Consider the following 13,906-nt stretch of genomic DNA (forward strand, 5'->3'; position numbering starts at 1 on the left):
CTCAGATTTTAAGTGATAATATTCCAAGGAGATAGAGTCAGTTCTTCAAGCTAATTTTTATGTCACATGCTATATGTTAAAATTTGTTAGTAATGGTAACACCAGTGATATGTAAGCTAATGAACCTCAACAGGGAGAAGGCTATATGATTAAGAGGTATAGAAAGCAGTAGACATTATTAAGGAAGATTTGTTCGGAGCTTAGGTCTGAGTGCATTAAGTGAAAAGCAAATATTACTGGTCACGGCACCAAGACAACAAGACGACAAATATTAAGTTATCAGTCATTGGCTTCGTGTGGATGAGCTGAAGAACTCGGTCAGATGGAAAACACAACTGCATTAGCGACTGAAGATCACCAAGAACTTAATGAAATGCAAATACAGACAAATACCAATTTAAACAATGGTGAGAGGACAACTTGCTGAGAGAAGCAAATTCTAGATCTAGCGTAAGAAAATGCCTTGATTTCTTGTAATGGAAAGTTAACTGTATAACAAAAACACACTACAGAAAATACCCCACATGCAGAAAAACATTACAAACTCTATCAATCTAACTCAACTTAAGCAAAAATTTAAGAAACAACTACTTAAGAAGCTTCCTTCTTATAGTCACATACATAATGGATAAAGATTTGATTATACATTAGAATCATTTTTACCACATATTTTTAAACATACAGATAAGACCCACAGTTTCCTTGGTTCAAAATTACAAAACGAGAGATTACAAATATGATGGATGGCCTTTAACCTTAAGTAAAAAGACAAAATTTGCATCACTAACACTTGAAAAGGAAAAAACACAGCAGAAATCTACAAAAGACCTAATAAATTCAGACGTGATAACAAATACAGTTTAATGGTACTTATAGAATCAATTTATCCAAGTTAAGAGTAAAAATACATATTAGAGCCATATAGAATACCAACAAATCTCTCCCCAAAACTGTAATTACCTTTGTTTTATATAACATATTGATGCAGTGTCTATATCAATAAAAATATATTTCTAAATTCTATATAGAAAAACTTTCTACACAAACAAAACCTGTTGAAAGGAAAGTGGAACACCAAAATTCATTTAAATAAAGCCAATTTTCATCTTAACAGATTGGGGGCAGGAGGTTTAGTTAGGTACAACCAACCAATCTACAATTTGTCCTTTATTCAGTAACTGATGCTTCTATGTACTCAGCATAAAACCTGGAAACTTTCCTCTCTAAAAAAAGATTATTGAAATGTTACTGAGTATATGGGTATGGTATGCGCCAAATGTCATGTATAACATTCTTTACAAATGCCGGTTCTCAAATGTTTAGAAGTAACATAATAAATCTCACTTAATGTACACATGTTTGAAATTCAAATTCAAATCAAAATTAAAATCAGCATGCTATTTATCTGTGAGTTACAAAAACAAAAAGAAACCACCAATTAGGGCGTTTCTTTTTTTAATAGCTTCGTAAGAAAATTTATATTATGAGCAATCTTAAATCCCCTAGGGAAGGAAGGAAGATAAACATTAAAGAATAAAGTTAGCCATTATATGTATACAAATAGAACCATCCAAAAGACTTAAACTGTTGAAGAATATATTGGTTCACTTCCTAAAATACTCTGAGCTCCTTTTCCAGTAATCAACTTTGTACCATCCCAAAGTAGAACTCTTCAGTTTTCTGGGACTACCACACTTCATTCTCCCCCAGTTATGCTGTACAGTTAGCTGAAAGTCAACCACTGATTCCAAAGCAGAGCAATGAAAAGAAGCATAGCCTAGTAGGTGACACAGAAGTTCAAATGGATATGAAGAAAGCAGTACGCTGCAAACTATTCTTATAGCTACGTAGAAAATCGGTATCAATCTTTAACAAATTCTCCAACCTGTAAAACAGTACACATCACCAGCCAACGACAAACCTAAAAAGTTGGGCTTATCTAAAACACTAAAAATCCTGTGGTAAAAAAGTAGAATTCACTGTCAACCACTGCTCACCTTCCCATGAGTCAATTTAAATTTCCTAAAACCACAAGCCAATTTCCAAATGTTCAGCAAATGTTGCATTTATCAACAGCATTCACGTGCACTTGCGGATGCAGGTGTGCGCGCACGCACACACACGCGCACACACGCACACACACACACACACACACACCCCATGCTCACCAAGCTCTGAATTATCTGCTGAATAAAAAAGCTTACAGCTTAGAACACAAGAGTCCATTACCTTTTTCATTCCTTCAAAAACCAAATAACTAGATAATAAATATTCCAATGTGACTAAAAAACGACCACAGTAAATTTTACCCACTTCCCTCCATGGAAATAAAAGCTGTAAAAATTAGGGTTTCAAATACATGTGCATCAGATTCAAAGATATTACACATCCTGTAGCCATCACTTACCTTCTACTCTACGGCTACATATAACTTAAAAAGGGGTATGGTATGTGCCAAATGTCACGTATAACATTCTTTACAAATGCTGGCTCTCAAATGTTTAGAAGTAACATAATAAATCTTACTTAATGTAAACATGTTTAAGATTCAAATTAAAATCACGGCTAGTCTGAGTTCCTGTCTTAAATATGGCTTCTTAATAGAGATTAAGCAATAACAATGTCTTCACATCAAAATATTTTAACAAGAAAATATATATAAAAATTTGTTTGCACAAATATATTCTTTGAATTTTTAAGGAATATCTCATTTAAATGAGGTTGCCCATGGGGGGATAAAAAAAAGAAAATTAAGCACAGGTGAACTACTTAAGGGCATTAACATGTAACCTATAATTTAGCTACTACTCTAGTCAATATATACCCAATAATTTGCTAATGGAAATACTTATAAGCTGTATTTTCCAATTTTAAACTAAAATACTTTCTTATGGGTGAAAAAAGATTGTGTGACTTCTCGTTACATGAAGTCCCAGAAGAAATTCAAACTACCACTGGATGCTTTATCTCATTCTTTGCCAAATGGGAATTTCCTTTACATATAACTCCTATATAGATACCTCTGTTCTGAATCACTACCAGAAAGCAACAGGCTATGCAAAGCACAACTGTACAAAAGAAACACCTTTCTGCCACAAAACCTATCAGCCAAATATAAGCTTCCAACTGGACTTAGAGATACCTACAACACTGGACTCGGAGACACCTACAAATGAAATAGACTTATTCAGAACTACACAGCTCCTTTGAGAAGGAAACTGTAAAATAAAAATTAATAAATCACAAATATACCTGAAATCCATAAGCTTCTCCCCCAAGTCTCAATATAAAGTAGAATAAACAAAAACCAATGCTCTTTTTAGAAATCTGTAACTCACTGAATTTTCAAATCAGTACATTAATAGTCTTACTGGTAAACTTGATGGTCTTTCTTGTTGTATTAAGTTCAAGTCTTCATGGTTGGGTTTTCCAGGAGCCAGAGGAGGTTGAGACCTAGTTCCATAGCCTTCCTGAGACATATCCTAAACAAACACAAATATAAAGATATATCTCAGTGAGTTACAAGCTTCTTTGGTAATCAAGATGAAGCAAAGGCTTATCACAAAGTATCAACTCATCTTACATTTAAGCAGACATCTATGTTATAATTATCATTTCTGTAACACTTTCTCAAAAGCAAAAATAAAATACAAAAAGGCAGTGAATCATCAAGAGCAAAAATACATATAATTAACAATTAAATTTATTACGCAACCTAAAGACCATATTTGAGTTCTGCGGGAAGGTGACAGTCAGTAATAGAAGGGAAAGAAAGCCAGCTATAACCAAACTCTCTTAAACCATAGCAAACCAAAAGCTCATGTTATTGTTTAATTCTGATTTTGGTTGAACCGTCTTTAATATTACCTTGAAAATGTGAAATAATTAATGAAAACTTTATTATCAACTGACTTTTAATATGCCCTCTCAGCAACCCACAAAACAACACAGTTATTAAGCTGACAGTATCCTGGGGTTTCTACAAAACCAATAAACACTCACGTATAGAATTTCATGTTCACGTGGCACAGTTACCAAAGAACCACAATAAAGAATAAAACGGCAGTGGGGAACAAAACACACTAAAAAAACCTACTGAAGTAGAGAAACTTATCAGTAACATGGCCTTTCTGGCATCCTGTTGAACACTTTTCCAGGAGGAATTCTGCACGGTTTCAGTATTATGCTGAAATAGAAACCAAATACCACACCAAACTTACTGCATGTCAGATCTCTAGCTGTTTAACTATGCATGCTCAGTTACTAAACATTCTACCCCCATTTACACCCGAAGTCAAACAGCAGGACAGAGTGTAAAATGCTTATTATAGCATGTCTTAATTGGCACTGAAAGTTGAAGAACCAGTTTCTGATTGGGAAGAAAAAAAAAGAATGGAAAATATCACTTAAAAATAAAATTCTCTCCTTCTTCCCTGTCAGTTTAAGTATGTGTTAGAATTAAAGAAACACAATATACAAGTTCTACTTCCCCTGTTAAATTCTCAAAATATTACTTTAAAAATTAATGTTAATGAGTTGAAACCCTATAAAAAGCTTCTGCTGCCCCACCCCTTTCTCATACAGTATACACTTAAAATGACACAGCTTCTTAAGCCAAGAAACTTTGGACCAATAGCTGGTACTGAAAGTACACAAGCTGTACAAACTAGACTTAACTAGCCAAGTGTTGGTGCAACCTGCCTTTAAACAGGCTCTGAAGCAAAGAGCATGCCAACAATCCATTTCCCAAGCAACTCTTCTTCCTTTTACATAAACCCCCCAAACAACCAAGCAAGATATCTAACCTCTAACAGCAGTGCAGAATGCCCAGTCAGTACTATACTTTAGTAAGAGAATTACACTCAGTTGTCCAGGTTTCTATCTGATAACATTTAGTGAGGTCTCCGAGCACAGGCAGCCCAAGGATATTTAAAAGGGCAGCTCCTCAGTCTGGCTGCTGGCAGAGGTTAACAATTAGACTGGTGGGGGGGGGGGGGGGGGCAGCAAAATCTCTCTCTCTCTCTCTCTCTCTCACACACACACACACACACACACACACACACACACACACACACACACACACTACTTGCTCTGGATCCCAGACTTTCACTTGTCACACAGACTTCCAGTTGCATGTCCTGCAAGTTCCTTTAGATTAACAGCGAGGACTTCAAAATCAAGCCAGGAACAAGGCCTCCGTTCAGGGACCTTCACCCTGTTACAAAAAAACCCCCACGAAGGAGCAGAACAGCCATGCAATGGGCAAACAAACTAGCAGATCCCCACCTGTGCCTCAAACACACACATGTGCACACAAGGTTTACGGGCAGTGCTTAGACACTTGTTTTAGTAAACTGTTAAGAAACAGGAACAGGCTCCTATGCCCTATGCTTACAAGCCTTTTACATTTCCTTTTGTTTTCTCTTTGTGGCTAAATGAACTGATTTTTAAACGAGCTGAAAAAGACCGTTACAACTACAGTAAATACACATTTTAATGTGGATACTGTCCCCTCTAAAATAAGCAACACTGAACGAACAGACTATGAAAGCCATCAGGAAATTTTACTACGACTTTACATTTCATTTTTTAAGGCTTAAAATTTTTAAATAATTAGATTCCACCAAAATCTCAAACACTATTCTTAACCACAAGAGGCTTTCCGTTATTAAATACAGCTGGAAATAAAACCAAAACAAATTTAGTGAGAATCACTGAAAATGGAACTTGTTCTGCTTCAATTTATGTTTGAACATAAGGATTAATTTAACTGAGAGAACATCCAGCAAAGGTACCAGGTTTTAACCTAAAACAACCATCATCTACATATAACTTACACTGGGACGATAAAGGCTACATTTGGCAGCTGTAATAAAGATATAAAAGTTATATATCATAACAAACCTGAGGTTTTTCCCCTTCAGAGCTATACTTATTTTCTGGTAGATACTTATTTTCATCTCAGGAAAAGTAAGTAGGAATAAGTAATTTAACAGACAAGAAGAGGCCAATGTCTATTAGAAAATAAGAAATACGTTCAACACCATATTTTATAAACAACAACTAAGCACAGCCTTCATGTTTAACACATCACTGCAGTCTCTGATATTCAAAAGTTTGCACACTAGTTCACACACACAGATTGTCACTGTGACAAATACCCAGGTGTGACTATTTAAGAGAGCATCACACTGTGATAATGCTACAACGTAAAGGAGCCACACAAGGGAAGTGTGGTTTATCCTTTCAGAGTCCTTTATCAGTATTATTTTTCTTCATCTCACTCACAAGCTTTTCACCACTGACTGATTCTGGTTTTAACCATCTTTATGCTATAGATCAAAGGTAAAACAGAGACTGACTCACAAAACAAAAAAAGTGTGAAAAGAGCTTGAGATAGGGGCATGTACACATTTGTTTCAGAAGTTTTCACTTAGATGTTACTTTTAACAAATGCCTAGGGACTTCCCTGGTGGCACAGTGGTTAAGAATCCGCCTGCCAATGCAGGGTACACCGGTTTGATCCCTGGTCCGGGAAGATCGCACATGCCGCGGAGCAACTAAGTCCGCGTGCCACAGCTACTGAGTCCGTGAGCCACATGTACTGAGCCTGCGCTCTAGAGCCTGCAAGTCACAACTACTGAGCCCACGAGCCACAACTACTGAGCCCGTGTGCCACAACTACTGAAGCCCGCGTGCCTAGAGCCCGTGCTCCGCAACAAGAGAAGCCACCGCAATGAGAAGCCCGCACACCACAACAAAGAGTAGCCCCCACTCGCGGCAACTAGAGAAAGCCTGCACACAGCAACGAAGACCCAACGCAGCCAAAAATAAATATAAATAAATAAACTTATTTTTTAAAATGTCTAAACATTTACTGAACACCTTGTATGGACCAGTCCCTTCACTGGGTGCTTAACATCTTACGGTGTAAAGGATGACCAGGAAGGAAACACTAGTTATACTGTGCTATTGTGAGGAAGGATAAGATCAAAACTATGTCCTGGCTCTAGTGTAGAGGCCAAGAGCAGGAGTACTTCTGTTTTCTTTTATAATGAAATGAATTAAGTACTAATGGCAACATGGGACTATGAAGAAAATGTAGAATAAAATGTCAAGGACAGGGCTTCCCTGGTGGCACAGTGGTTAAGACTCCGCCTGCCAATGCAGGGGACATGGGTTCGAGCCCTGGTCCAGGAAGATGCCACATGTGGCAGAACAAGTAAGCCCGTGCGCCACAACTACTGAGTCTGCACTCTAGAGCCCGTGCTCCGCAACAAGAGAAGCCACCGCAATGAGAAGCCCGCGCACCACAACAAAGAGTAGCCCCTGCTCGCCTCAACTAGAGAAAGCCCACGCGCAGCAACAAAGACCCAACGCAGCCAAAATAAATAAACAAGTGAGTAAGTAACATCAAGGACACATAAAATATTTGAGGGGCTTCCCTGGTGGCACAGTGGTTTGAGAGTCCGCCTGCCGATGCAGGGGACGCGGGTTCGTGCCCGGGTCCGGGAAGATCCCACATGCCGCGGAGCGGCTGGGCCCGTGAGCCATGGCCGCTGAGCCTGCGCGTCCGGAGCCTGTGCTCCGCAACGGGAGAGGCCACAGCAGTGAGAGGCCCGCGTACCGCAAAAAGAAAAAAAAAAATTGAAAAGGAAAAATATTCCCATGGTATGAGTTCAAAAGATACAAAGAGATAAACAATGAAAAGAAAGACTGTCTCCTACTTCCCAGGATCCCCTCCACAAAGCTTATTGCTAATAGGTTATTTATCTTTCCACAATCATTCAATGCACAACCAAGTATAAATGTGAATTTAAATCCTTTTTCCTTTAAAAACAACTGGAGCGTATTTGCAATACACAATTTATTCTGTGGTCCCTTAACAATACATTATCTATCCCCTTCTATACCTGCACCTAAACATCTACGTTATTCTCTTGTTTTTTGCTATGCAGTATTGTATTAGTCAGTTCTGTGACTTATTTAACCAGTCCCCCACTGATAGACATTTAGGTTGTTCCCAGGCTCTCCCTACTTCATACAGCACTATAATAGACATCCTTGTGCATACATCTTCAGCTGAAATACTTCTGTAGCGTTACTCTCCACAAGGGGAACTTCTGCCAAAGGGTTGGTACATTTAAAATTTTGATGGAGGCTGGCAAAGTGCTCTCAGCAAAAGGAGTGTCAATTAACACTCACAGTCTAGCACCTGGCTAAAGATGTTTACCTTAGCATCAGGGTATGCCCAACCACAGTACAAAAGGCAGCAAACTCAGACCAGGGGAGAGGTGGGAGGACTGGTAGATAGTAACAGAAGAAAACAATTTAGACAAACAAACAGTTGTGGTACTAAGAGGCTGGGGAGGCTAAGCCAAGAAGCTAGCAAACACTGGTTGTCTTTAGAGTCCTGCAGAGAGAGCTTCAGATCTGAAACAAAGGCAACAGGGAGCCACTATGGCTTCTAGATCTGGAATGTGATGATTCTCATGTTATTTAAGAAAGGTTTTTCCAATAATCACATGAAGTACAGATGTACCAGAAAGAGAATGATGAAGGTACTTATTACTACTCCAATAATCTAAAGTGAGGTGACGAGGATCTGAGTAACCTCATAGCATCTCACAATATCTAGGTCAGAATAATTTCTCGCTCCTTCTCTCTTCCTGCTTTGGAGACTCCTATCATCAATCCCAAACCCTAATGGGAAACAGATAGGGTCCTGGCATGTAAGACACTGTAGTGGAGAGGAGGGTGCAATCAACTCCACAGAGAAAATGCCTGCTGGCCACACAGGGCTGCCAGTCACATGAACTCATCACTCTGCCCATGAAACTTCCCGTGCTACTGACCTATTTTAGTTTGTAGATACATAAATTTAAAATATCCTTTCCAAAAAGAAAACAATATAAACCTATAAAGTATCCACTTCAAGAATGGACCAAATCACCCCCCTGCCTCCTCAGGAACGCCCTAATGGAAAGAGTACGATCTAGGACAGCTGACACTGCAGGCAGGGCTCCGTGACAGGTGCTGTGCACACTCCACCTTTATAATAACCCCAGGAGATGGTCCCTATTATCTATCACCTTGTTTTTTACCACGAGGAGACAAAATCTTAAGCAATTTGCATAGCTAGTGTCTGAGCACATTGTGAGCATCTCTACGTGATGAACAAATCTTCATTTCCACCCTAACTGTACTCTACAGACAACTGTCAGCGCTAAGCACCATCATAAGGATTTGATGTAATTTTAACATTTTAAGGTATTATCCTAGCTTCCACCTATTCTCCTAAATTCCCTTTTCAAAAATTACGAATCTTAAGTATTTTGTATGTGGGATACTTCCAAAACATTCAAGTATAATATTATGAATTAAAAAGTATTCAAACTCCCACAAATCTGAATACAAGGCCACTCTACCTACGACTCGTTATCATCAAATAGTCGTTTAAGGTCCACAGGCTGATGGAAAACGAGATAAAGAGACCCATCTTGCCTCCTCAGATCCTCTGCTGGTTCCTCTCTTTCCCTCCAAGGACTCCACGCAGACTCCTGGATGGTGATGATTCCCGAATCTCTCTACTTCAAGTCCCATATATCTTAACTGCATTATGAAGGAGTCCCTTGTACTCAAGGAGTCCCCTGTATGTCAAGAAATGACTCTCTTAACTGTCCTCCCCAAATCTGATCCCCTTCCTTCAAGGGCCACCTGGTCAAGGGCATCACCATCCACATGGACTTCTCAGAGCCATTCCACACCCCTTACCTCTCTCACCATCCATATAGACCTGACACATAACCAGACCTAAAATCACTGTCAAGTCCACCCCCTTCATCTTCCCTGCAGCTGTCAGCTCCTTTACACTACAGCCTCTTGCCCGCCACGCCACCAGAGCAGACTTGCTAAAACACAAATGGCCATGGTGCGCTACTGCCTGGTAAGGCCTCCTCCGTGGTGCCTACAGAATGAGGCCCACAGTCCTTGCTCCGGCACAGAAAAGCTCATCAAACAACCTCCAGTTGCCACCCCAGCTTCATCTTGGCCTTCCCCCGGGCCCACTGCAAGTCCTCAGCTTCACGCACTTGACTGCTCAGAGGCTTCCACAGGGCCACCTGCCTGCACGTGCAACTCTCTCAGTCCAGGTGGGTGCCCTTCCTTCTGTGTCTGCGAAGCATCGCTGTCTTCAAGATCCTGTTAGAAATTAACTCCTCCATTCCCCCAAACAACTACCTCACAACTTCGGATGTATTCTTAAAATACAGCATTATAAATTCTTAAACTATTTGTGTGTGTATCTCCTGAACTGGACTCTTACTTCCTCTTGGGTTCCCAGCGCTGAGCACCGACAGGTACTCAAAAGCCTGGTGCATTACTGACTGAATGCCTTCCAAGAGCTTACACTTAGAATTAGACACAGCAATACAAAATAAATGTATGAGGACAAACATAAAACTGAACAAAACTTGGGCTCACGTCCAAGAATATTTATCATGTTAACAGCTACACTGCCTGGTAGCAATATGCTACAAAACACATTTTGCTGTTTGTTACTGGCAGTCTTACGGCAAAAAGATGACTATAAAAGAATGTAGTAAAAAAACAAACAAAAAAAACTGGAAATTAAGAGGCAGGGAAAAGACTATCGTGATCATCAGTGGTGTCATCAAAAACGAGAAAAATCAAGACATCCGTTACCTCCTAATGATCAGAACAGCAATGAGATATTCTTGCAGGAAAAAAAAAAAAATCTGATAATGAGTTTGATAAAGCCTGTATATCTAACTACCAATTTGTAGGAAATTAAAAAGGGCTGAGGAATACATTAAACCATAGCAAATCAATCAGCAAATCTCAAACTGTGGGAACCTACTAGAAAAATGACCTAGTTTCTTCAACAAGTAAGTTGTAACAGCAAAAAGAAAAGGAGAGAGGGAGAGATGAAGAGATGAAGAAAGAGGAAAACTATAGAGATGAAAAGGTATCAACCAATTATGAGAGTGGATTTTATCTGGACCTTGACTCAAACTACCCCACAATGTAAATTAAACAGAAACATTTAATCCATTTATGAAACTACTGGAAATTTGAACACTGGATAATTGGTATGAAAAAATATTCTTTAAATGTGATAACTGTATTATGTTTGTGTTTCTCTTTTTAAGCCCTTTATTTTTTACAGCTATATACTGAAATATTGACAGATTAAATGATAAAATAGCTGGGATTTACTTCAAAATAATATTGAGGGCGGGGATTGGGGGGGTGAAGGAAGAGCAAATGTACACACAACAACACTGGCCATATAATCGCTGAAGGCTGAGTGATGGGTGTGTGGGGCTCCTTATATTTTTGTCTACTTCTGTTCATTGTTTGAAAATGTCCATTTAAAGTAAAATGGAGTTAATGGTATGAAAGACGAATTCAGGAATCCAGAACTGGGACTGAGGCTGTGGTACTGACTCCGGCTTACACCTGCAAGACCACAAAACTTCTGAATTGGTCCCTTGCCTGCAATCCTCAATCTCCCAAGATAGCCCACTATGCGTTGACCATTTACTCTTTCACAGTTTCTTAACCTCCCCCCATTTTATCTTTAACATGTTTGCTGTATTATTTAATCCTAACACTTAACTGTCTTAAGAAAAAAAAAAAATCGGACTTCGCTGGTGGCGCAGTGGTTACGAATCGGCCTGCCAATGCAGGGGACACGGGTTCGAGCCCTGGTCTGGGAACTTCCTGGCGCAGGAACTAAGCTGTTGCTCCACAACTACCGAGCCTGTGCTCTGGAGCCCGCGAGCCACAACTATTGAGCCCCTATACCACAACTCCTGAAGTCCGCGTGCCTAGAGCCCATGCTCCGCGACAAGAGAAGCCACCGCAATAAGAAGACCATGCACCGCAACAAAGAGTAGCCCCCGCTCGCCGCAACTAGAGAAAGCCCACGTGCAGCAATGAAGACCCAACGCAGCCAAAAATAAATAAAATTTTAAAAAATTAATAAATAAAAATAAATCCTTAAAAGCATTAAAAAAAATCCCTCCATAATCTTAACCAAATTAACCTTCCCAGTTTCATTTTCCCCTAGATCCCCAGGTAAAACCTCCTTATATTGACTCTGACCCTTTCTGGACCTCATCCCCTGATCAAGATGCCCTCCTTGCCTAAATCTGACACTCTTACACTTACTTTGGCTCAGCCTCTTAAAGGCCCAGTGTCCAATTTCACTGACTCCGAAATGCCTTTTCCAGCCACAGATCTCGCCAGAGACCACAAACACTTGAGTCAAACCAACCCAAGCTCAAATTCCAACTTCTGGACTATTCACTAGCTGTGCAACCCTGAACAAATTTTCCTGAGTTGTTTCCTGCTCTGGAAACGATATCAGATTGAGCGGCGCTGAGAAGGCTCAGGGGACAGTGCCTCCTTCCCTCCCAGTGCCTCTGCAGCTCAGGCACATGGTACTTCAAGAACAGGGGCTGAATGGGGTTTCTTATATATCACGACTGCTACCTTTTAGGATAATGGTAAGTCACTTTAATTCTAAGTCCATATCAATACTTTCCCCTGCATCTTCCTTCACCCTTGCTCCAAAAATCTTTCACATCAGATTCAAAAAATCACAGGACCAAAGCTCATATGGGTTTTTTTTTAACTGCTACTGGTTCCACAGGCAGACTCTAAGCTTATATTAAAGCCTTATTATCTGTAATACACTAGATATACTGCTGAGTCCACAGGCTAGATTCAGCATATTGTTAATTTTCTATTAACTGAAAGGAATAATTATTTCCATTAAAAAAGAACCATTCTAGAAAAAGAACAGGCTTATCCAAACTACTTTGTTATTTTCTTTCTGATGAGTCTTATTAATATTGATAATAGATCCCTCGCTACCACTGTAGCCTGCCATCAACAAGAATGTCACTATGACACAGGACTTACCAGTATACCTGAGGCTGCAGCTGCCCCTACGCCTGCACTAAAGAGAAACCATGAGAGGACTGGAGATTAGAGAGAGGAGCCAGCAAGAGCAGCTGCCTCTCCTACGTTAATCAAGTTAGGACCCTGGAGGCCACTACTCTGGCATTCAAGACTTAAGAAAATCCTTTATTTTATTTTGGTTTTTGCAAGAACTTCTTCCCAAACTAACAAGGGGTCCAGAGTGAGAAGGGAAGCTACATGGTTACCTAAATTTCACTTCTCCTAAAATACTAAAGAGAAATATGAAGATACTCAAGAGCTAAGGACTAAAGTAATTAAGATTTTTAATAGATTAATTAATTTTATTAAACTCACAAAGCAAATGAGCCACAGTAAATGTTCAGCTGTACTTTTTATAGGGAAAAATAGTGTATGTAATTAATAATAATAATAATACACAGAGCAAAAAGAAAACCCAGCTCTGTAACTTATCACTTAAAGAATTTCCTCATCCATAAAAACAAGGTAACAGGAACTTATCTGCAAAAGTTATATTAATGATTAAAGGAGGGACTAAGCAATGAGCACTGTGCTTGACACATTTAAATGTTCAATAAATGTCAGCTATTGTTATTTACATTATCTAAAACCACATTTAAGAAGAAGAATCAAAATTTTCACTGAACCACTGGAACTTCCTCCTGTGACCACGATGCTGCTGACAGCAGCAGCTAACAGTTACGTAACATTTACTCTTCCCCAGGCACCCCTGAGAGTACTTCACTCACTGAATAAACGCTTATGGTCTCGACATCAACTCCACGAAATAAGTACTATTTTCAGATGAAGAAACTGAGGCACAGAGGTTGAGAAACTCGCCCAAAGTCCAAACTACAGAGTCAGAAACTCTGGGTGTACAGTTCAACAGTGTGTTTTAACAGGCCTTCCAGGAGATTCTAGTGCTCACCAAAATTGG

The 13,906-nt window shown here is 39.5% G+C and overlaps 1 protein-coding gene across 4 annotated transcripts in view; it reads right to left on the reverse strand.

The window, feature by feature from the left end:
• ARID1B (AT-rich interaction domain 1B) overlaps positions 1-13,906 on the reverse strand; it is a 416,165-nt gene that overhangs the window by 256,044 nt on the left and 146,215 nt on the right. For all 4 annotated transcript variants that reach the window (XM_032650747.1, XM_032650746.1, XM_032650749.1 and 1 more), the window contains exon 4: positions 3,372-3,482. In XM_032650747.1, coding sequence (XP_032506638.1) covers positions 3,372-3,482 — 111 coding nt within the window. The remainder of the gene's footprint in view (positions 1-3,371; positions 3,483-13,906) is intronic.

This window comes from Phocoena sinus, chromosome 12, assembly GCF_008692025.1.
Source record: "Phocoena sinus isolate mPhoSin1 chromosome 12, mPhoSin1.pri, whole genome shotgun sequence".
In the NCBI taxonomy this organism is placed as follows: domain Eukaryota; kingdom Metazoa; phylum Chordata; class Mammalia; order Artiodactyla; family Phocoenidae; genus Phocoena; species Phocoena sinus.